The sequence below is a fragment of the Oryctolagus cuniculus genome, chromosome 10, assembly GCF_051225735.1.
Source record: "Oryctolagus cuniculus isolate XC-2025 breed Fujian yellow rabbit chromosome 10, ASM5122573v1, whole genome shotgun sequence".
NCBI classification, from domain to species: domain Eukaryota; kingdom Metazoa; phylum Chordata; class Mammalia; order Lagomorpha; family Leporidae; genus Oryctolagus; species Oryctolagus cuniculus.
Window position 1 is genome coordinate 30,592,501 of NC_142876.1, and position 25,437 is coordinate 30,617,937.

Below are 25,437 nucleotides of genomic sequence, written 5' to 3' on the forward strand. Positions count from 1 at the left end.
GCAGTGCAGTCAATAGTTATGTAGGTAATAACACCTAGTAACACTAGGAGATATTGCTAGTCCCTTCCTCACAATAATTAATTTGATACAGGTTCCCAGAGAAACTTGTTCCACATTGATTTTCCATATCACAATTTCATTCTCACATTACTCAGGGAAGTATGTAGGGAGTGGAATAGACAATATTATTATCTCGTATTGAATGGGAGACAGGTAGGACGTGGAAGGGCTGGAAACACTGAAATGAGCTAACTTCGTGTGAAACATATATCTGGTTAAGTTTATATTGGAATCTCGGGTCACAAGAACTTCATGCTTATGATCGAACGTGTAGAGACGGTATTTGAAATACTCAGGGGTGTTTAGGGGTTTGAGTTGTTGTGGGACTTGACTTGGTCGATCTTCAGCCATCCTGCCTCGTAGGGAGGATAAGATTATGGTGTTCCCATTAAAATACACATTTGAAAAAATCCCAGAGTGGGCGCCCCATTGGCCTGCATTTTGATACTACTTTATTTACTTGTGGTCAGATTCCAAGAATCCACTTATTTGGCCAAGTGTCAAAAGTTTAGATGAGCCAAAGAGATTCTGAGCACTTGTGAGTAGCACCTTAGGAGAGGTGGCAGCCAGGGACACTCTCCGGTGATCCCTGTTGCTGGTGGAGATGGATATATTCATCTCTGTGCAAAAGCTCATAATAGCATTCATTTGTTTATTTCCTCATTTACGCTATAAATACCTTCAGATGCCTACTGTGTGCTAGGGCCTTTGCTAGGCTTTGGGGATTCAGCTAGAAATCAATACCGAGTTGCCCTCAAGCTGCTTCCAGTTGGGGAAGGGACATGTTAGCTGTAATGCAGTACGCATGCCATAATAGTGCTGTGAGCATCGGTAAGGCTTCTATAGCCACGTGTCCCTTTAGCTAATGTTTAATTTGTAATCGCTATGATTGGAAAATGCAGATATTTAATTTCTATGCATATGCGCTTGAATATAGAACAATGAAATGTCTTCTCACACTGCCTAAGCCAGAGTGCGATTTCTGATTTTTAGATGAATTCTTCACTCCTGGGGCAATCATCCCTGTGGTTTATCGGGAATCTCTCTCACCTTTCTCTAAACAAGTAAGGATGTAGACAACTCTTTAGATGATAGACACCTACTTTAATTCAGCCCAGTACAAATTCAGCTCCTCATCAATATTGGTTCCAGTGGATTTTTTAGTTCATAATTTTAATGAAGTTTATCCTTCCTTCAACTTTTGAGCCTTATTGATGACTGACTTTCAGCAGTTTCAAAGAGATTACATTTTCAAATGGCTTTTTTAAACTCTCCCTCTTAATGGTCATTAAACTTACAAGCAGTAGATACCGTGCTCCTGTAAAATTGGAAGGACCAAGCAGCCACGATTCCCCAGAAACCAGTGAGACTTTTATCTGTAGAGCTCTTTAAAATTAGACCCATGCTCAAAAGCAAATCAGAGAGTGTGGGGGCAGGGGAATGGTAGTTTGGTCAAAATATTACCTACTCAAAAAATAGAAATGACACTATTCCACTAGCAGTCCCCGAGTAAGGTTTTGCATACCCATTTGGAATAACCTCACTGAAGTTAAGTGATTTGAAATTGAATGCAGTGGGTTAAGCCGGCAAGACAGCTCAGAGCTATCGCAGGTCAAGGAAATCAGGAGGAGTGGAGTCACCCCCACTTCTCAATTCCTGTCATTATGGCCGCACCAGCACCATTGCACAGGGAGCAAGTGCGGCTGCATCTTGTTAGATGTATAGGAGTTTTAAAATCAATTTGATTTCCACTGGTATGATTCTCTAGTGTACTTAATAGGCTATGGGTGGATTTCTGAGAATAGTAAGAGGCAGTTACACTTCTCATGAATATATAGCGAATGAGGTACTCTGATTTATTATTCCATTCTATTTTAGAACATGCTTATCATTTTTTAAAAAAAGCAAAAGAAGAGAAAGAGAAGTTATTAAAAGCACAGACTGATAGATCTAGGTTTTAGATAAGCCCTTTAACTTGCCTTGTGCCTCGGTTTACCTGCCTATACAATTTGATCAAACCTAATCACTTTTAACTTACTGTTAACTTTTACTTATGAACAGTGTAATTTGGGGTCTTTCAACATTTGTGTTCAAAATTAAAGTTCCTATTCCTGATATCAGTTAATTTTTCTTTGTGAACAATTTCCCTTCTTGCTAATGATTTGTAAAATTTTATGCGTAGCTCAAGATAAAGAAGGACAATGAAAATCTTACTAGAAAAAATATTAAGTAGCATTATTAACTCACAGCACCTTCTAAATGCTTCTAAAACTCAAGAGAATTCTCAGTGAACCGAAGACCCACTGATCAAAGATATTGAATGCACAAGTTCAGGAAACAATGTGTATGCAACTTGCAGTACCTGTGATCAGAATCATGAAGTTTTCGGTAACTTTTAGTTTGCTATAATTCCACTGCTGTTCCTGAATCTTGCACTTGCTCGTTTTTTGGTAACAGAGTTAATATTCAGTTCACTTGGTGGCATACTCTCTGCCGTGGTATTCGTTTTTGTCTTCTGTGACTTCACTCAAATGCCAGATGTCACCAGGGAAGTGGATTCCCGTAGAACTTAGCACCCAGAAATTAGCAGAACTCTGCCCACCGACAGAGGAGAAAATTATTTAACCTTGCCGTCTACGTAATTGATTTTTAATGTCTCAGTGCAGAGTGTTTTTAAACACCTCTCTAAACCATATGTTGTGCTACATATATATATTTGTTATTCTTAACCATACTAGTTAACGCTAACTGTAGATTAATTTGGACCTGATCTACCTTGTACCTCAAAAATAGATTCTAAGAAGAGAAAGAGAAAATAACAGTTCCAGAAAATCTCACTGCCACATGATAAGAGTAAGATCAATTTTTAAAATCCAGGGTTTATTTGTGAGATAAGCACATATAAATACAGTCTGTTCATCTGAGCCCAGACTCTCTGCTGAGGTCGTTGGCCAACAACAAGGGGAACCTTAACACAATCAGAAAGGGCAGGATGTCGCTTGGGGACGGCGTGCTGAGAGCTTTGTAGCTTACAGTGCACGACATCTGTTCTCCTGTACCCGACCCCCGATTGGAGCTCAGGTCCCCACCTACTGCAGAGACCTCCGTGTGATAGGCTGGACTGCTTCATTCAAATGCACGAGTACATGTGTGTATCTCATGCCCAAACCAAGTAATTCCATTGACTAAATTTACCTTTGAATGTGCAACTAAATAGCATACTTTCTATCAGCAGAATCCTTCTCCCTAAATGCTTTCCAGAAAATGTCCGCAACCATACTGGGGGACATTGAGGCCTCTTCAGGGGTAAGTGGCTTGCTAGTCCCCCTGGAGCTGCTGCCTGGGGTCCAAGGGAGGCCGCTAAGAGCAGGCGTGGAAGGCCCAGTGGCAATGAAGGAAGGAGGGAGGAGAGAGTTTGTGTTTCCATAGAAGGGATAGATGAATGCCAAAACTTTTCTCTTCGTTCAGGTGCCAGGCCTTTCACACTGCAGTGTACACTGTACGGGAGGCGTCTTCACAAGGTTCATGCAAAATGTGTAGCATGAAAAGCTATGCATGGATCTCAAAATGTTTTTATACCCAAAAAATGGGCTTTTAATTCCATTTGCCAAGAACTTTCTGAAGTATCCTTACACAGGCTACAATATTTAAATGATGTATACATATATACATATATAGCTGATCTTTTATACATAATAAGTGTTTATATAAACTATTTGTTCTGTATATGTAAATATGTATATAAACTTTTGTGATAACTGCTGAGACTTAAATATTTTTTAGCTTCCTTTTTTTTGAAAGCCATAGAGATAGGGAGAAACAGAGAGGCAGACAAACTGACATCTTCCAAATGCTGGTTCATTCCCCAAATGCCTGCACAGCCAGAACCAGGCCAGGCCGAAGAGCCTGGAACTCAATGTAGGTCTTAATAAGGTGGCAGTACTTGAGCCGTCACCTGCTGCCTCCTTTGGGTGGCAGTCGGAAGCTGGGTCTGGGGTGGACTAGTCCATATTTGTACCAGACACTCCAGTATGGAGTGTGGGCACCCAAGTAGCCACCTAGCCATTGCACCAGGTGTCTGCCCTAGATGATCTTATTTTTTAAATTCAAAGTGCGTATTGAAAGGAGTGATAGCTGTTTTAATCAGCTTGTCCCCTTGTCCATGCTCACCAACAGAAGAGGTCAGCTGACCTCATTTGGCTGTTATAATTAAAAGAGCTCTAAAAATATAAGATATTTTGGGCTGGTACTGTGGCGCTGCAGGTTGAGCCACTGCCTGCGACACCCACATCCCATATGGGTGCTGATTCGAGTCCTGGCTGCTCCACTTCCAGCCCAATTCTCTGCTAATGCACCTGGGAAAGCAGTAGAAGACGGCAGAAGTCCCTGGGCCCCTGCACCCACGTGGGACTCCGGAAGAAGCTCCTGGCTCCTGGCTTCGGCCTGGCCCAGCCCTGGCCATTGCAGCCATTTGGGTTGGAAGATCTCTATCTCTCTCTCTCCTTGCCTCTGCCTCTCCCTCTCTCTAACTTTGCCTTTCAAATAAATAAATATTCTTTAGAAAAGATATTTTAGCTGTTGGACATACATAGTAGTTAATAATTTCAAAGTTTAGTTAAAATTCAGTGCAGTGATTTTATTTATCTTTAAAAGAAATTTTCAAAATGTCGTATGTGCACAAAAGTTATTTTCTGTTGGAACGTCACAAATTTCCCCAGTAAACTGAAAACAGCTTGCCTGATTTAGTCAGAATACTCAAACGGATCTGAATGTGCTTCTCCACTTATAGGAGTGCATGAGTGCTTTAGCCATTTAGCATTGGATACTTTATAAACCAGATGAGTTACATGTTCCGGAGCAGGTGTGGGAGGGGTGTATTTGTGTGGGTTCCCAGGGTCTGGGGGAGTACAGGTGGAGGGTCACCTGTGGGGCAGGACCTCTCTGCACTCAGAGAGCACGTTTGCTCGCTGGGGAAGCCCAGACCACTGCAGGCGAGACCCTCAAACAGTGGGTGCAAAGGGGAGACGTGTGGCAGCCAGCACTCAGGCCCCCCCCCCCGGCCCCGCCCCGGGAAGGGAGCGTCTGTGCATGTGCAGAAGTTGGCATGGGGCCGGCGCCGCGGCTCACTAGGCTAATCCTCCGCCTAGCGGCGCCGGCACACCGGGTTCTAGTCCTGGTCGGGGCGCCGGATTCTGTCCCGGTTGCCCCTCTTCCAGGCCAGCCCTCTGCTGTGGCCCGGGAGTGCAGTGGAGGATGGCCCAGGTGCTTGGGCCCTGCACCCCATGGGAGACCAGGAAAAGCACCTGGCTCCTGGCTCCTGCCATCGGATCAGCGCGGTGCGCCGGCCACATCGCGCTGGCCGCGGCGGCCATTGGAGGGTGAACCAACGGCAAAAGGAAGACCTTTCTCTCTGTCTCTCTCTCTCTCACTGTCCACTCTGCCTGTCAAAAAATAAAAAAATAAATAAATAAATAAAAAAAAAAAAAAAAAGAAGTTGGCATGGGAAGGGCCGCGGCCTTGGTGGCTGTGGATTGAATGGTTCAACATGAGTTTCTCATAGTCTGGGAACCGGGAAGTGCAAGATCAAGGTGCCTGCAGGTTCGGTGTCTGGTGAGAACTCTCTCTGGTTCCTGGGTGCGTGTCTTCTTGCTGTGTCTTCACAAGGCAGAGAAAGGGCCAGGGAGCTTTCTGGGGCCTCTTTTTATGAGAGCACCCATCCCATTCATGAGAAGTCTCAGTCCTCTCAGCCCCACCCCCCGACATCTTCATCTGGGGGCTTAGCGTTCCAACGCAGGCATGGGTCGAGGACGGGGTGGAGGGGCTCAAACATTTAGTCCTTGACTAGCGGGGACCCAGTAGCATTTTGGTTTTGGCTGGACAAAGGGAAAAGGGAAGGGCATCTAGGCAGAGCCCGTCAGAGGAGCTGAGAACTACTCCTCAAGTGTGTGTGTGTGACGGTCAGATAAGCTGGCCCAGCCGGTGTGACAGGGCTATGGGAGAACCTGGCAGCTCTGAGGGAGGCATTTCAAGTGACTTCTTCTGTGTAGACCATGGGAACCATGGCAGGTTCTTGAGCAGAGGTGTGCCCTAAGACTTGGAATCACTCTTCATACCGTGAAAGCTGGTGCTCCGTAAATCAGTCTATTGGCTGCTTTTTGTCGGTGGTTGTTTCTTTGTAAATTCCGGTCTCGACTTCGTTTGCTGCTCGTGTCTGATTTAGCCTGGCACAATCTCACATCCATGCCTCCGGGACTTTCTTTTTCATGCTTTCAAAATATTTATTCATTTGTTTCATTTGAAAGGCAGAAAGAGAGAGAAAAAGGCAGAAAGAGATCTTCCATCCACCGCTTCACTCCACAAATGCTCACAACAGCCAGCGCTGGGCCAGACCAAAGCCAGGAGCCAAATCCAATCTGGGCCTCCCAGGTGGGCAGTGGGAACCCAAGTCCTTGACCCATCATCTGCTGCCTCCGAGGGTGCCTGTTAGAAAGAAGCTGGTATGAGGCGCAGAGCCGGGACTTGAACCCCGGCACGCTGATTTGGCCGAGGTGCCAAACAGTGGCTTAAGGTCCCGTGCCTGATGCTCACTCCTGTAGTTCTGGTTCTGACAGCTGAGCCAGGGCAGCACCAAAGGTCAGGTGGACATTCCCCAGGAACATCTGGTGCTAAAGGACCCTGGAGACATCTGGCAGGCAGGCGCCTGGCAGCCCCGGGCTCTCTGCGCTCGCTCCGCAGTAGTGGAGAGTCCCCGGTGAGCGCTGGCCCTGAGAGCCTGCGTTTCTGGAGCACTGGGGTGGCACAGCCATCCAGGGGGTGCCTCTGTGTGCTGATGACCTTCCCCCCTCCAGCGTCACAGCACCAGGCTGTTTCCTTCTGTAGCCAGAGTGAAGCCGTGTGGGAGGGCAGGCCTCCGAGCAAGGTGTCCCTGGATTCCACGGAAGAGTCTCTCCTGTCACTCCACACTGTGAAAATGGCCCTGCTTCCTCTGCCCACCTTGTTTGTAACTTTTTTTAGAAGAGGGAATATAGGAGGAAGGAAAATAAGCATTTTAATTTGGGGATTCATTAATTTTGAACAAGTTAAAGGCATCTAACCTGATGGAATATTTATAAAAATTGGAAGCTCGTTGTCAAGTAAATCACATTTATTTAATCTAGTATTAGACTGCCTTTTTTTTTTTTTTAACCAGATGGAAAACATTAGCAGCCCTAGTGAACAGACCCAGCAGACTCCCAGAGGTCATCTTTAACCACCATTAGCAATCTGGTTTCCCCAGATTAGTGAGACACACAAGGCAGCCGTCCAGGAACAGCTGAATCGTCAGTGCTCTGTCGTCGCCTAATGCTGAACCGTTTTGCAAAAATCCTTTGAGTGAGGTGTTTGAACCTTCTAAGCTCAGAACTGGCAAATTGCACCTGGAAGTTTCAGTAAAAAATCGGAACTAGGGCCTGATGCAAACTAGTCCTAAAAGCCCGCACAAACTTGATAGAAAGGCGGATGGTTGTCAGCAGGAAACGTGCCTGGGGCTCATGTAGTCTTCATTTATCTGCTACCTGTTTCTTGGTTTCATTCGCATGTAAAGCTACTAATTGTGAAGTGGAAAAGTGGAAAAGTGAAAAAGTGAAACAATGCTATGTGAGATAAGCAGTCTGCAGGATACACTGATGAATCCCAGAGAATCCGGCCTACAATATCATTCTAGAGCAGGCTTCTAGAATCGCCTCTTCAGGAACAGACGATCTCATCTGAATCGTGTTTGGAGTGGAGGAGAAAGTTGTGGAATGGTTCAGGCTCGGTGTGCCTTCTACGTAAAGGCACAGAAACGTGCTTGCTTGCTTCTGTCTTGTTCAAGTTCGCTCTCGTACGTGAGTGTAAAACGTCTATACCTTTAACTGGTCAAATGAGAGTAAACATAGGCACAACTGCACATAACATGTGTGTATTTTCATTTCAAAATACCATTGTGCTTGGTTTCCTTACTACTGACCTTTTAGATAATCATATTTTCTAGGAATTAGAGTGAGGGAGGGATAGATTTAAAGGGTTTGCAGGTGTCTTGTCATCACATGGAGAAGAAAGCCAGGGTTCCTGGGTGCCCATGAGCCTACAGAGGTACAAAATGAGAGCGAGGATGAGGTTGTGTGAACATGGCCTACAGGTTGGAGAAGGTCTTGCCAGTAAGGAACTCAGGGATGCCAAGGATGCTGCTAATCTGCTCTCTCGAACTGCATGTACGGAATATGTGCCTTCTGCATAGCTACATAAATGTATTCACATACGCACACGCACTGCCAGCAGCTATCGGATGGAATGCAGGCTCGCCACTTACAACAGTGTGTTGAGGACAGTCTATAGCATAGGTTGTGGCATACGCTGCTGCTCTGGGGAGAAACTGTGCTTCCCTCTTTATAGGATTTTTCCCAGCATCTCCCTGTGTTGCTGCACACACTCAGGACGGTTGCATTCCACTTCTGGATGAGGGGAATGAGAGAGAATCTAAATGATGAATTCTGGCCCATGCCTTCTCCCTTTCAGTAACATGTGAAGGCACTTTGCTGAGTACCCAGTATATGTCCAGCACTGGGCAGCCACTGGCCACACAGAAAGACAGAGCCCCTGCCTCCAAGTATCACACAGCCCAGTGGACGAGGAAAGGCAATAGGCAAATGGCACCTTGCCAGAAATGTGAGCAAGGTGCCCTGGGAACCCCAAGGAGGGGCCGACCCCCAAGGGTGGAAGACAAGGGTCCATGAAGCCTCAGAGACCCTTCTCTATACCACCACATTCCTTTAGGCAGAAATGGAAAGCCAAATTAGACTATGTGGGAAGTATAGAAATCAGGTTGGAATTTGAAAAAAAAAATGCTGATTAGCTGAATGATTGGATTCATTTGGTTTATTTAGGTTTTCTGGATTGTGTCGACTCAATTTGTGACTGTAGATCAATACATTTGCTTAACTTGCCACCACTCCAGTTAGCTCATAAGCAAACACCAATCTAACCTTTATCCACAGTGTAGTTTTTCTGGGTTGAAGACAAGTGGCTAACAGACTGTCAACAAGCAAGTAAAAATTTATTAACTAACGTTGGGGTAGCTTGTTTCATGTCTCTGAGTTTGAGTTTCTTCTTAAATGAAGCATCAATTATTAGAAACCTCCTCTAGGTTTATAAATGTTCTCTGAAGGTCCCCTCCAAACCTCCCCCACTTCCTTTTCTCTGCCCTAAAGTCTGTGGGCAAGAAACGTAGGAGACCCCTGCTTCCATGGTCTTCAGGGCCTCTCCATGCATCAAGGAGAGGAACTCTGATCAGATTTATACAAAAATTCCTACTGTCCAGCCTCCTTTTTTGCCCTTTCTAGCAATTTCCTTTGTTGCAAAGGATGGCTAGTGGGGGGGGGGGGGAGGATGATGGATGTGACCTTCAGGAATCTTCCTTCTCAGAGCTGCCGTCCTCAGGCCAGACTCTGCCCTCACTGTCCGTTGCTCCCCTCCCTGCTTCAGGGGAATTGCACAGGAGCAAAGACTTCTAATTTCAGGTTATATTAAATAAGCTCTTTTTGTAAATATTGAATAGCAAGTGAGGAGTGGGCATTTGGCTCAGTAGTTAAGTGGTGGCTTGGGATGCCTGCATCCCCTGTCATGGTGGAAGTTCAAGTCCCAGCTCCACTTCCGATCCAGTTCCCTGCTAATGTACCTGGGACAGCAGCAGGGATGGCTCAAATAGCTGGGTCACTGCCACCCATGTGGGAGACCCTGATGGAGTGCTGGGCTCCTGGCTTCAACCTGACCCAGCCCTGCCTGGCTGTTGCAGGCATTTGGGGCACGAACCACCAGATGGAAGATCTTTCTCTCATCCTCACCCCCAGGTGTCCAGGTGTGTGTGTGTGTGTGTGTGTGTCTGTGTCTTCCATTTCAAATAAAATGAAAAAAAAAAAAAAAGAAAAAAAAAGCTTTCAGAAAACAGCCTACACAAAACTAATAATAGTCTTTGTCCTTTTTTTTTTTTTTTTAAAGGTGAACACACACAAGAAGCCAGCTCACCTCATTCACTCAAGAAGGATGTAGAAAACATGGGGAAAGGTACAGAGAAGCCTCAGTTCTGTAAAACTCTCCGCTTTAAAGGACTGGAGATAATAGGAGGATATTTTTGTTCTCCACCATATTTTAAGCCTGACAAGCAACATATGAATAATATATGGACCACTGGGTGGATATAATTGAGATTAATGCATACATATCAATCAATACATGACACTGTAATATAATACTTTAAAATAATATATTACATTGATTTATATTCATGGATTTCTGTACAAAATCTATCCTATGTCTATGAAACACTTTTTAAACTGGTAAAATATTTTGTCTTATAATAATAAATTGCCATATATAACAGTTCTCTGGAGAGTTATTTGTAAAGATTAGTAAAATGACTTCTTTTTTTTCTTTATTAGAAGAACTTCAGAAGGTTTTATTTGAACAAATAGATTTACGGAGACGACTGGAGCAAGAATTCCAAGTGTTAAAAGGAAACACATCTTTCCCAGTGTTCAGTAAGAAGTCGCTTTTGTTTCATTGTACTGGTGATATTTGGTGACATTTCTGGTTCCTGAGCTTAGGAGTGTGATTCTGAGTATTAAGTAGTTGTGCAAGCCTGCACTGTCTTCCCATGGTCTGTCTAGATTCATAAATTGTCCTCTCTCTTATTTATGCTTTGAATTTGCTCATAGATAAAATTTCTTGTAAGAATCATTTGCTACTTATTGATATCTGTGTGCCCATAGGTGTGTATTGTATATAGTTAAAAAATAATAGATACAAGGGCAAGCATTTGGCATAGTGGTTGGGACACCCACATCCCATGTTGAAGTACCTGGGGTTGAGTCCCAGCCCTGCTCCTGATTCCAGCTGCCTGAAGGCACACACCCTGGGAAGCAATCGGTGATGGTTCAAGTAACTGGGTCCCTGCCACCAACACAGGAGACTGGATTCAGTTCCAGGCTCCCAGCTTCTTCCTGGCCCAGTCTCTGCCATTGTAGGTATTTGGGGGAGTGAACCAGCACATGGGAGATTCTCACATACCTATCTATGTGTCTGTTCCTTCTCTCTCTGCTTTCAAAAGAAATGAAGAAAAATTTTAAAATATGTAATCAGATTTGTAGATGAAATTATATATTGATGTATTTTTCAATTATGTATTTTAAAACAGAACAATTACTCGGCTGTGGGTAGCTGCCTGGTGCTTGAGATATGTGTAACTATGAAGATTTAACCTTTAACAGTTCAGTGTACACACGTTCATTAATTGAAATTAATATCATCTTAGTAGTTTTGGCTTCTACATCTCTGCTTAACCTTAAATTTCCATTCCAAATTTGAGGGCAGGAGATATTGAAACCTAAAAACTGTTGGTTCTGCTGCTAGTGTCTTGGCATTTCAGAAGGACATCACATCCCACATTTCTCCCATTCACCTGCCCTGGTCTGGGTTACATTTGCACAAATCCATCATGGTTTTGTGTTCCAAGCCTTTTGGAGCCTTGTTGAGTCATAGTTCCCTCTCCAGAGAAAAGAAAGTGGGGAAGGAAATCGTATGCAACAGTTTTTAAAGTATGTGGCTTCTTAATTCATATTTTTTTCTGGGACACTTTTTGAGAATGTCAGCATGCCCTTTGTTATTCATCTGTGGGTACCAAAACGCGAGTGGCAGTTCCTGTGCCCGAGCCAGAGACCAGCAACTGTGACCATTTCAATAATATGAGCCTGAAGGCCTGCCCGCTACGAAGCTGGCCAAGTGGGATCATCAGCACGAGCGAAAGCGCTCAGGCAGTGCGTCGGCAGGGGCCTGGGTTCCTGGTGACTCGTCAAACCCAGAGGCGGCTGCGGGACGGAAGAGAGCTCTGACCACAAACCACGGCAGGGTCTGCCAAGTTTTTGATGGGAGCTTGGGCTCTCATGGTGCGTCAGCATTTTGAATTCAGAGATGCCTGATGGGCCGTAGGGGAAGATCGAAAAGAGATTGGCCAATAGCCTTTGATAGCGCAGTTAGGGCATGTCAACATGGGTGGCTTCCAGGAAGCAGAAACAGATTAAAAACATCTTTGCAATTTGAAGAGGACAGCAGCTCCTAAGGGATCCAGGATTCTCTGCTTTCTGAAACTGTTAAGAAAAACTGCAGCTTTTTTTTTTTTTTTTTTTTTTAGCAATGAGCAGACTTTGAATGATCTGTTTCCCCATAAGCTGATCTTTCTCGATTGTTGGATTTGCAAATCCTTGCTTTTAGACCCAACAGAGTGGGTCCAAGTCGTGTTGAGTCCTTAGTGGGTCTTCCCGACCCCTTGAAGTCCTTGTAGCCATAACTTGTCCCACTATTTAGTAAAAGTGAATTAGTGATCTTTTTAAGGAATTATGTAACTCAGAGTAATTTATCCATTTTCCTTATAACCCTCCTGTTGTACAACATGTACAAATGATCCTGTTTTAAAAACTTGGAATATAATGGCACAACCGGCCGGCACCGTGGCTCAATAGGCTAATCCTCCGCCTTGCGGCACCGGCACACCAGGTTCTAGTCATGGTCGAGGCGCCGGATTCTGTCCCGGTTGCCCCTCTTCCAGGCCAGCTCTCTGCTGTGACCCGAGAGTGCAGTGGAGGATGGTCCAGGCCCTTGGGCCCTGCACCCCATGGGAGACCAGGAGAAGCACCTGGCTCCTGGCTTCGGATCAGCTCGATGTGCCGGCCGCAGCGGCCATTGGAGAGTGAATCAATGGCAAAAGGAAGACCTTTCCCTCTGTCTCTCTCTCTCTCTCACTGTCCACTCTGCCTGTCAATAATAATAATAATAATAATAATGGCACAACCAGCCCGTGTCCATTCAGGTCTCTCATTTCATCATTTTGGTCTGGATTAATATAAACTCTTTGTGGTGCCACACATGTGAAACATTTCCATTAAGCGACAGCAAAATTTCCTCTTCGTTCTATCTGTAGTTACTCCATTGACCAAGGAAGTGGCATATGTGTGCCCAGGTTTGAATAATGCGTGGTTTAGATGCACCACAAAGAGGCAGTCAATTTCACACGGATGAAAATAGCAAATGCACGTTGTGTGCTTGTTAAGTAAACGCGAGGCCCCCGGGAACTAGCGGACAGATCGAGGTTCGCCCAGATGGAAAGGGGAAATGGGAACTTCGTGACGCTGCGCCAGAGGGAAGCGTAGAGGAATCCTCGTGAGAGTTTGTGCAAAGCTTTTCACTCGGAGGTAGACAGACGCAGTCACGTCACTTAAAATCCCATCCGGTTTCAGCACTGGCGACCTAAGCTGGGAGCTGCCTGGGCTCAGAAATCGACCAGCCCTGAGTTCCCTGTGGGCTGTAGTGATGGGGTGACCCTGGAACTCCTGGCTCACAGGCTGAGCGGGACCAGGTGAGACCACCTAGGTGAAGTACAGCGCACCTGCGCTACCTGGCGCCGCCTCAGTGGAAAATCCAGGGAGGAGCACAGCAGGAGGCAAGTGTGGCATTGACTCCTAGGATGGGGACTCCAGGGCAGCTTAGGCCCGGTCCCAGCCTCTTTCTCAACAGTGTAACAACGCTCCCGGCTCCCTCCTGTGGCTGCCGGAGCAGACGAGGGACAGGCACCATGTGTTCCGCAGAGTGATGGACACTGGGCAGGGACAGGAGGCGTCTGCACGCTGTTTTCGAGTTTGATGCTCACATGCCTGCAGGGACTTGATAGGAATCAACCAAAGCCGGCTGATTTACTGGGTTGTAGTTACAGCGGCTGGAATAGGCAATGAAACTTGTTCTGGGACCCTAACAGGCTCTCCCAGATGTGTGGCGGGGACCCAGCTGCTTGAGTCACCCTCTGCTGCGTCACCGAGTGCACATTAGCAGGCAGCTGGACCAGAAGCAGAGGAGCTGGGACTCAGGCCAGGAACAACCAGCACGGGATATGGGTGTCTCAGGAGACAGCCCAACCACTGTACCACCACGTGGCTGGCCCTGTGGCCCTCAGCCGCAGCACGTCACTGTGTCCTCACCTCCCTTCTCTGCCCCCTGCTTTTATAGCTCAGCCTTCCTCCAACCCTGGCACCAAGTCTCCCACTCAAGTAACTTCAGTCATTCCCTACTGTATCTCCTATAGGGCAAAAGCCAGCTCCTTACTGACTCTCAGAACCCTCTGCCCTTGGCCCACCTTGCCTCTCCAGCCCCACACCCACCCCAGCTCCAGTTAGGAGGCAGACCCCACACTCTGCTGCTCACTGCTTCTCTCCAGTCCCCATGCTTCCCCTGGGTCTCCTCCTCATCCAGAACACAGCTTAAGTTTTGCCACCTCCAGGAAGCCTTCCCCTCTTGCAGTGGGTACCCTGTTCCGCAGCCCTACTCTGTTTGCTCCTAGTTTCACAGCTGTTTGTGTTGGCTGCACTGTGTTCCTCTCTCCTACCCCCCCCTTTTTTTTTCATCGTAAATGGGCTCAGGACAGGACGGCTGGTGATCGGCCTCTGCTGCCGCCCCCAGCACCTGGCACGTGTGGGCACAGAATATGCTCTCGGGCCGTGTGGACAGAGCGGCTGGTGTCACGGTGGAGGACATGAAGGCAACCAGGATGAGATTAAGTGGCGGAAGCCTGCTGTGTGAAGGAGATTAGCCGGCACGCATGAGCTGGGGCCTCGGGTTTGCGGGTACAGGCACGCCTCTGTGGCATGGAGAGGGGGCAGTGGAAAGGCTGCGTGGCTAGCGCAGGGGAGGGCACTGAAGGAGGCTTTGTCGTCGACTTCAGTGCGTTTCCTCGGAGGTGTAGTCCTTTCGGTCCTTGTTAAGACTTCCAGGTTCCTGTGAAAGTTACTTCCTACTAACAACAGACTCCATCTCCTCTCCATGAATCTGCTTGTCCACAGCTGTCATCCGTCATGATCACTGCATGGGGTTTATGCTCAACGGGATTCCTGCCTGCCTGTCTGTCTCTTTGTAGCATCCTCTGGAGGAGGAGAGGGGAAGGGAATTCCAAAATACTGTCCAGGTCAGACACCTCCTTGCTGTAAAAACAGTGGTACCAACATGAAGAGGGTACGACCAAGGAGCTCCCCCGAGTCCATTGCTAGGTGAACAGGAGCCCCGAGGTGAACCACCCACACCATACGGGTTCCCTTCTCGCTTGTGGTCCCAGGACTGTCTGCAGAATGCGTTGGCTGGTCACGCTGTCCTGGGCTTCAGGGCACAGCCTGCTCCACCCTGTGGGCCGCTGTGTTCCAGTCCACCTCTGCTTACACTGTTGTTTTCCAAAAATCAGCTGGGTTCCAAGTAATTCTCAGTAGAGGAGTTGGCCTGGTGATTTTTCTCCATCTGCAATTAAACTGTGTCTTCATCAGCCTATGGGCCAGAGCAGAATTTTTAGTCTTTTTCTTTATTTGCCGGTTAACAATCTCTGTATCTCAGAAGTTATGCACCTGCTTATGATAGAAAATTTTAAGTAAACAGAAATACAAAAGGAAAAAATGAAAATCACTCATAATGTCGCTACCCAGAGATAACCAACGTTAACATTTTTTGGGGCTTCAGCCTTTTTAATGCATATTAAGTTCTTTTTTTTTTTTTTTACTATACTTGATCTTAGCCCAAAGGCTGAGAAGTGATAAATTCCTTTTTTATAAACAAATGAAATATTAAGCGCATGATTTTTAACCCTCCCCTTTTCACCTAAAATGTGCTTTTATTCCTTAGCAAACAGCAGTCTGAGTGGGCTCTTAGGTTAGACATTGAGGTTTGTCTGAGTTTTAGCTGACGGACACCTTATAATTAAATCTTTGCACAGATCTGTTGCTCCTTCCTTAGAATAAACTCCTAACAGAATTGCTAGATTACCTGATAGGAACTTCTTAAAGCTCTTGATATATAATTTCTGATTGCTTTCCAGAAAGCTTTTACTAATTTATACTCCTGTCCTTGGAACAGCACATAGCATAGCATCATTACTTTTATAGATAGATTTATTTATTTATTGAAAGGCAGAGTTATAGTGTGTGAGAGAAAGACTGAGAAAGAAAGAGAATCTTCCATTCACTGGTTCACTCCACAAGTGACCACAAGGGCCAGGTCTGGGCCAGGCCAAAGGCAGGAGCTGAGAACTCCATCCTGGTCTCCTATGTGGGTGGCAGGGACCCGAGCACTTGGGCCATCTTCCACTGCGTTCCGAGGCACATTAACAGGGAGCCAGATTAGAAACAGAGTGGCCTGGCCTGGAAGCAGGGCTCCAGTATGGGATGCTGGCACCCCACGGGGCCGCGCACCCTACTGTGCCACACTCTGCTAGTGTACACAGGAAGCATGGCTGCCCCGTTCCAGCCGCACATCGCTGGCTCACAGGGGTACCTGCCGACAGCTTCGGGGTGCAGTGGGCTTGTCCTCCTGGACATCAGGGCGTGTACTCACACAAACCCAGACGGCCACGGGCTCGCCTGGTGCCACAGTCTGGCGGGATCGCCGTTGTACTTGGGTCCCTCCAGGAAAGAGTGCCCCTGCACCCATGTGGGTGTGTGGCCGTGGCCACAGTCCCTTTCCTGTCGCTGCTGGGGCTAGCGATCCCTTTTCATGTCTGACACCCATCTGTGTATCCTGTGAATGCCCCTTTATATTCCCGCCCCCTTTTCTTTTAATGTGTGCGTCTTCTTGAATTGTATGAACTCTTCATATATGGAAATATCGGTTCTTTGACATGTCAGATACTCTTTGAGGTATCAAAATATGTGCTTTTAAAATTTATTTATTTATTTGAAAGTTGGAGCTACAGAGCGACACACAGAGAGAGGTCTTTCATCCACTGGTTCACTCCACAAATGGCTCACATGGCTGGGTCTAGACCAGGCTCAAGCCAGGATCCAGGAACCAGGAGCTTCATCCAGGTCTCCCAAATGAGTGGCAGGGGCCCAAGCATTTGGGCTATCTTCTGATGTTTTCCCAGGCCATCAGCGGGGATCTGGATTGGAAGTGGAGCAACCGAGACACAAATTGGCATCCATAAGGGATACCAGTGTCTCAGACTGTAACTTTATCACTATGCCACAACACAAGCCCAGCTCCCCCCAGATTATGTTTAAATATGGACTTCGGTGTTTAGGGAGTTTGATTTGCTTATAGTGTACTGTCATACCAAAGTTTCACAGTTCTTTCTGATCAAATTTATCAGTCTTTTCCTTTCTGGTTTTTGTCTTTGATGCCCTTCCCAGTTCAATCTTATAAAAGAATTCACTGTTTTGCCTCATCCTTTAATGGCTTTGTTTTCTTTGTGTGTGTGTGTATGTGTGTGTGTGTAAGGTTTTATTTGAAAGGCAGAGTTACAGAGAGGCAGAGGCAGAGAGAGAGAGAGAGGTCTTTATAGAAGAAGGAAGTTTGCTTTGAGGGCAAGACTACAGAGGCTGGAAGTGCCATGCAGATTTGAGGCCTGGACAGTGGTTTGGTACGTGGAGGGCACTGGGCATGTCCTCTGTGCCCTCCTCGGCGGCAGCCGGCTGAGCTCTTGCGGTGGTCCCCACTCCCCTCCCGCCCACCCATGCAGCTCCTCCCCTAACTCCCTGGGGGACCAGGGAGCCCCTTCCATCCTTGCTTTGCACCGCATCCTCCCCTCTATTCCAAGGCCTTTCTCTTCCAACTCAGGGCTGAAAGGAGGGCTCAGATCTTAAAAAAAAAAAAAAAAAGAAATTATAATGCTTGGGATAGGAGGAGGAATTCAAATAGTATAGAAAGATAGAAGTTGGGGAAAAAATAAAACTATAGCCTTTTTGTTAAGAGTTATTTATTTATTCATTTATTTATTTAAAAAATTTATGTATTTATTTATTTGAAAGGCAGAGTTACAGAGATGCAAAAGCAGAGAGAGCAAGAGAGAGAGAGGGGGGGGTCTTCCATTTGCTGATTCACTCTCCAGATGGCAGCAATGGCCAGAGCTGGGCCAATCCAAAGCCAGGAGCCAGAAGCTTCTTCCGGGTCTCCCATGTGGGCCATCTTCTACTGCTTTCCCAGGCCACAGCAGAGAGTAGGATTGGAAGCGGAGCAACCGGGACTTGAACCAGCACCCAAATGCCAGCTCTGCAGGCGATGGCTTTACCCGCTACGCCACAGTGCCAGCCCCAAGGGTTATTTATTTAAACAAACAAAAACAAAAAAAAGGCATTTATTTATTTGCAAGGCAGAGTTACAGAGAGAGAGGGAGAGACAGAGAGAATCCATTATCCCCTGTTCACTCCCCAGATGCCGAGATGGCCAGGCTGAGGCCAGGAGCCAGGAACCCTATCTGAATCTCCCACATAGGTGGCGGGGGCCCAAGCCCTTGACCATCTCCACTGCCATCCCAGGCCATTAACCGGGAGCTGGACTGGAAATGGACCAGCCGAGATACGAACCGGTGCTCATTCGAGATGCCTGGGTCACAGACAGCGCCACAAGGCTGGCCCCGAAACCAATCTTTTAATCTCTTTGGTGTCCTGAGTCTCATGACCAGTACAGGATTTATTGTGTCGACAGTGATGAGGAGCCAGGCAATGAAAGGGATTTGGAAAGGGAAGCAGCAGGGTCAGTGGTGAGTCAGAAACCTCTTCAAGGATGAGTGCCTGCATTTGGGAGGGAACAGCACAGAGCAGGAGGGATGGAGGAGAGTGGAAAAGATTGAGGCAAGCTCTCCATTTCGTCCAAGCTGCTGCCCTGTCACCCACAAACTCAGTATGAAATGGTGTTAATTTCTCCTTTAAAGCAGAAAAAAGGCAAAGTTCAGCAAACCCACCCTTGAAAAAAGATCACATGGAGAGGCCGGTGCTGTGGCATAGTGGGTAAAGCCGCCGCCTGGAACACCTGCATCCCATGTGACCGCCAGTTCGAGTCCCAGCTGCTCCACTTCCATTCCAGCTCCCTCCTAATGGCCTGGGAAAGCAGTGGAAGATGGCCCAAATGCTCGGGCCCCTGCACCCATGTGGGAAACCAGGATGAAACTCCTGGCTCCTGGCCTTTGTGGGCCTTTGGGGAGTGAACCAGTAGATGGAAGATCTCTCCTTCTCTCTGTAACTCTTGACTTTTAAATAAATTAATTAATTTTTAATTAAAATCACATGGAAAGGATGTGATGCTTTGCTATAATTTTGGAAATCACCTCTTTCCTTAAATGTGAAAAACATGATCAATATGTAGCATAGCACAAATATTTTTGCATGCAAAATCTCTTCTAGATCTCCTTCTCAGATTAAGCTGAGGTCTGTCCAACAGCACCAGGGCCAAAGAAGGACCATAGCATAGGCTGATATGGGGGTGAAGGAGTTTGCTGGTTGGAAGAATCAGACCAGGATGCTTTTTTTTTCCATCCCTTACAAATGAGAAGAGGCGGGTTGGGCGTTTGATGCTTGAGGACACCCACCCACATCCCACATTGCAGGGCCTGGCTTGAGTCCTGGCTCCTCTGCTTCCAGTCCAGCTTCCTGGGAGACAGATGATGGCTCAAGTACTAGGGTCTGTGCTACCCATAGAGAGAGCCAGGTGGAGTTCCCAGCTCCTGGTTTCAACTGATTCAGCCCTGGCTGTTGCAGGCCATTTGGGGGAGTGAACCAACAGATGTAAGATAGCTCCCTTTCTCTGCCTTTCAAATAAAATGGAAATGAATAAGTAACTGAATAATTTTTAGAAGTCCTATCCGTGAATTGATGTTGTAAAGAAAAGAGTGGGTTGAGCTGCAGGGAAGCCAGGCAGGCCTCTTCCACCGACTCCATCTTCTTTGCCGACATCAGGGTCAGTGCCGTCTGAGTCCACCTCCTCGGCTCACTGTGCTTGTAGACAGTGGGGACTTTCCATACCTGTGACTTGTTAGAGGACATGGCCACACCCCTTTTGCTTCAGAATTATGTGTAACAGATTAGACCAGATGGATCGTGAGGCACTGTGAAATACAAGACACACCTCACCCTCTCAGAATGTACTGTCTATTCTGATTAAATTATAGTGTGAGCAACATGCCATATGCGTGTACTTAAAAAAAATAAGGGACCCCAGGGGAGGGGGCTCTCTGTGCAAGGGGTAGTAATATTTTTACTAGACAGACTCAAAGTGGATTTTGCCCTTTCATTAATTTCTTTCTCTGTTCCTCTCTCCTGCCAGATAATTTTCAGGATCAGATGAAAAGGGAACTAGCCTACCGAGAAGAAATGGTGCAACAATTACAGATTGTAAGATGCATTTCTACTTAAACATGCATGCTACTTGATGCATGCATGCTGCTTCAACATGCATGCTACTTGATTGTTCTGGTTTCCAGTCCCCCAGGATGTGTGAGGCCTTTGATGCTTTTGCCATGAAATCCGCTGGTCCACTTACCTCTCAGCTGGTTTCGATGCTAATTACCCAGAGATTTACTTAGACAACAGATAAACAGATGTGTCAGCATGTTTCCTCTAAATGTAACTACCTACCATGTGTTAATAGACAGCTGTGTATATTGTCTCTGTGGGCGAACCAGCAGTACCTGCATCTTCCTCTGCCGTATAAACTTCAGGCATGGTGCGGGAAGGGGCTAGGAGCTCAGGGAGGGGCCGTTGTCTTCCATCCTCCCTGCTTTCAGTACCCAGGCCTGAGCCAGGCCTTCCTCTCTCAGTAGAACTTAGTGGACACACAGTGGACCAATCAACATTCACTTGAAGGGTGATGCAAAGAAAGAATTTCTAAATGAAGTGTGCTACTCACTCCTGATCGTTCCTAAAGTTGAACACTGATCTAGTGAATACGGATTCGTGTGGGGTTTTTGTTTGTTTTCTCAGTGTGATTATTATCATTTGGGTCGCTTGACGTTTCTGAGCTGGTCTGCGTTATCCTTAGACCGTGAAGCGTGTTGTCCCCGCGTGACTTGTCTAGGCATCCAGCTCGCTAGTTCCGTCTGGGTTATTCACGAAGCATGGTTGTTAACGCTTCCCTTCTGCATCCAGACTCAAGCCTGCGTTAATGGCGATTCCGCAGCGTCGCTTTAGAGCGCTCTTGTGTTTTGTATTTTTCCCCCATTCCAGGCTCTGTCCAAAGTGCTGCTTCTCACACTCCCACAGGTTTCCCTTTGTCTCAAGTGCTTGTGAACAGCTCTGTTTTGAAAAACACTACATCAGACACAGCTTAAACAGGATCTCTTCTCTTGCGTTGGTTCTGTTTGTGTGTGAGTTTTGTTTGCGACTTAATTCACTGGGGAGCAGAGCAGAGGATTTTCTTAATTGGTTGGTAATAAATCCCCTAGAGAGGTTAAAAAGTCATGTCTCTGCTACGGGTGGCTTTTGATTCCTAGATAATAAGAGCAATAATTATTTACTGTGGATAAACTTACAGTTTTCCTTGCCCAAAGGAAGAAACTTAAATGTAAGCCTGAAGGTAGAGTCAGAGTTTTAATACTGTTCTTACTTTATACAGGGCATCCTTTTCAGGTTCCTAAAACAAAAGTTGCCACAGATGCAACATAAAAAATTGTGGTTTTAGGGTGGTGGTAATTATAACAAAATGGGCACCGGGAAAGTAATATGAGTGTTTACTTCAGCACCTCAGAGCCAGTGAAGTACTCTTCATGTCTTCATTTTGTTTGGCAGTTGGCTTTCTTGGTAAAGGAAGAAATAATACTACATCTATGTAACCAGCGGATAGTAGAAGAAAAAAAAGTCTTATATCTTTTGAGATATGTAGCACGCAGAGGATACAAATTAGGATTACTAAGCATTTTTATTATACCATATTGCAAAATAACCTCTAATCAAGTATTCATCTGGCAAGACAGGTATTACTAATTCACATTCCTCTGCATAGTGAAATCATCCCGATAGCAAATCAGATAGCTTGAGAGAAGCTAGAATTGTTCCTTCAGCCCCGTAGGTACAATATAACTCCTGAAATCTGCAAAAACTACATCCAAACTAACATAAAATTTGTCGAAAAAGATAATTTCCCCCTCCTGCTCCTCTTGCTCATGTGTCCTCCCCCATAATGCCCAGGGTTCTCATGTTCCCGCTGGTGCCAAGCGCCGTGTGCAGCATCAATAGCTGTTGGTAAATATTTGTTGAATGAATCGCCATTTGTGAATGGCCCCTAACTCAGCACTGACACTGTCATAGAGCCATACTCTTCATTCTTTTCCAAATTTCCTGAGGAGCCTGATTTCCTCAAATGTTCTTTTACTTATGTCTTACTATGCTGTCTCCAGTCGACATGAGCTAGTAGACACAATTTTTTTTTTTTACAAATGGATAAACAATGTTGTTTTTTACATTTAAAGGCTGATGAAAAACCACTACTAATCCTATTAAAGAAAATCCAACGTTTCAATTGAAAACTATAACATTAAATACTACATAGGTTTTACCAAACACAACTTGAAAATATCAAGCATACTTGTTCAATTTGAGTACAATGGATTCAAGACCAAGTATACATGTTACAAGCATCAAGGTTGGATTACAAATTATCATAGTTATCACCATCATCGTCATCATCTTCACGTTTGCTTTTCAATGCATTTGATGCATTGGCAGTATCTTGTGATGACGTCATATTAGTGGCAATGAGAATGTTTTTGAGCCTGATTAATCAGAACATTCTGAACTGCTGGTGTTGTAGAAATGATGCTTTCCCAGCAGGTGGCTGTGAAGCAGGCATCTGTACTGTGAACCTTTGTCCTGTGAGGGTCACTGGAGTAGCTAGCTACCTTAGTTGAAACAGACATGGTTTGTGGAGTTGGTGTGCCCAGCATGAAGTACTAGGTCTACTAGTAACTGACAAGACACTTAACCATGGAAATGTTATTCTTCCTGCAGAAGTAGACACCTTTTATTTGTAAAGACTTAAGCCTATAGTTTGGAGCTGTTAAGCAGTACCTATGAAGTGGCAGTATGTATCTAGGATCTGCATAGGGTTTGATCAGTGGCAATGGGGTTTGATTTCTTTGCCTTGCAATATTTAACAAAAAATATCTCTTGGGAGAGAAGAGGGCAAAAGCTGATCAGCACAATACTGGATTGCCAATTGCGTGGCATTTGTGTCAACAGTAGCCTTCTTAGCTTGGCTCGAATAAACTTTTGCATCGTCTAGAATTGTGGTCACGTATCGGAAGGCAAACTCCAACATCTCATTTCCGATTCTTGATTCATATTCTGTAACCCCCATACCCCTCAGATCTGTGCCACCATCTGTGCATCTTTCGGCATGCTCTTAGGGATGCCATCTTGCCAGACCCCATGATACGTGGCGATCAAACTTCTTGAGCTAAATCACCCGCATTAACGTATTTCAGTCCTGATCTTGATGCAAGTTTTTTGCCTACTGTGGTTTTCCCAAGCCCTGGTGTACTCTAGATTTTTCTTCTTTTTACAGCATTAATCAGGACACTGATCCATGCAAATTAGATACTGTTAAATCTTCTTCCTAAGGAATCTCCCAGCTAAGCACTCATTAGTTGAGGGGCTGATCTGCAGCACCAGTGATCAGAATGTTCACCCGCAACCTAGTCCCCCTGGGAGGCTCGGAGCTCCAGCTAAACACAAGTTTTAACATCTGTGGACTTGGGCTCAAGTCACACCCCATGTACTTCATGAAGTCCTCACCCAAGAAGGACTGCTCTAAGGTTCAACCTAGTGCCCTGATAGGCATATTAAAAGATGAAAGTGAGAAGTAAATATGAAATAACATATGCCAGCCATCAAATGCTATGCGGCTGTGAGTATGAGTCATCAATTTCATGGCAAGGCCTTCTCAAAGGAGCGCCTGTGATAGCGGAACTATTTAAGCCTGGCGACTGGAGCTATTCTTGTGCAGGAGGCCCTGTGTTTGCATTGCACCATCTGCTTTAGAATGGAGGCAGCAGACACAGTGCTGCTTGAATAGAAGTTTATCTTGCCCCTTATTCAGCTTGATGGATTTGCTAAAGCACCTGAGGGGAAGCGTCTTCAGAACATTCTATCTACAGATTATCAAGAAGTTGCAAAGTAGCTCGGTTATTGGCACTCTCAATATCTTAGTTAAATGATCTCATTCATCAGGAAATACGGCTGTACTCTTTGTTTCCTGAGAGCAGAACAATTCACTCAGATTTGTTTTAATACTTAAAGTTTACAGATCATATATTACAGAATAGGCACTTTTTTTTCCTTAAGATGAAATAAGCACTCACCCTGTCTTGCAATCACGGGGAATGTAAGCATATTAAAACCATCATGTTATGTAATGGTTCCCACAGACCCACAATGCATTTATCCTATGTTGTTACACGGTGCTCCTACTCAAAAGACTTCTATTGAAAGCATCTTGGGTATCATTGCTGCAGAAAGAAAACTTATGAATTTTTGGTTCCTGCTATTTTGAATTCTCTGCTGGCTATAATTTTTGCACCATTGCTTCTTTTTCTAGATTGTTAAATGCAAAGTTGTGAAGACTTCAGAGTCAAATGATTGCTTCTCTCTGTGCATTTAATAAATGAATGTGCATTTATCATAATGTGAGTTTTAAAGCTTATGCCAAACTAGTTTATTTAACATTTATGCATGGCCACAACTAACTTTTTTTAAGTTTAAGTAGCTGAAAATTTGAACTTTGTAGCACTTAACACAGTTTGTGTTAAAGTGCCCGACCCCCGCCCTGGATTTTCAGTGGCTTAAAGCACTTTCATTACTAAGCCAGACCAAATGCAGAAGTTTGAGAGTTTAGCAACGTCTTGAAAATGTAAATGTTGTATAGTAGAGGATTTCACAATCACAAGTGAATTATTTAAGGAGAAATTTGTTCAGTGTCAAAACAAAATCCATCAGGTCTTAAAAATTAAGCAGCAACTGAAGATGTGTTACCCAGTGAATAGCTTTTTGATTAAAATAATAAAGAAACTAATTTATAACATGAGTTGAGGCTATTTTGATGACTTGATTGCCTTTTTTTTTTTCAGTTAACTTAGCAATGATTTTTTTAAGCAGGTGCATCTGTGTATGAGCTACAATGGTAGTTTGTTGAAGACATTCCTTTTGAAAGTCATAGTTCTTGAAGGCCATTGTGAAGCTGCGACACAAAGCATGTGTTGAATGCTTAGACCCAGATTCACTTCCCTTGAACTTGCCAGATCAATCCCAGCAGGTGCAGGTTGGGGAAAATGAGCTGGTCTTGAAGTGCCCTCTGCTGTTGTTCCAGAAACTTGCAGTCACATGCTGTTGAGAAAGGCTCGTAAAGCCTTCGTTAAAATGATGTTCATCAGTAGATTTAGTACTAATGTTTTGTTCGCGATGGACTTGTAAAAAAAGCAGCATTCAGCCTCCTGATGGCGGGAGCGTGATGCTTCTTCGCAGGGAGCGGAGTCCCACCACCGTTGGAGGAGCACAGCTCTTCAGTGTTATGTCTTTTCTC

At 45.5% G+C, this 25,437-nt stretch overlaps 1 protein-coding gene and 1 pseudogene across 1 annotated transcript in view; one reads left to right on the forward strand and one right to left on the reverse strand.

Annotated features, from left to right (window-relative positions):
- SKOR2 (SKI family transcriptional corepressor 2) overlaps positions 1–25,437 on the forward strand; it is a 43,572-nt gene that overhangs the window by 9,624 nt on the left and 8,511 nt on the right. The window contains exons 5-7 of the mRNA XM_051851956.3: positions 10,075–10,140; positions 10,515–10,613; positions 20,191–20,258. Of these exons, the coding sequence (XP_051707916.3) occupies positions 10,075–10,140; positions 10,515–10,613; positions 20,191–20,258 (233 nt within the window). The remainder of the gene's footprint in view (positions 1–10,074; positions 10,141–10,514; positions 10,614–20,190; positions 20,259–25,437) is intronic.
- On the reverse strand, positions 22,510–23,290 carry LOC100358879 (transcription initiation factor TFIID subunit 9-like; annotated as a pseudogene).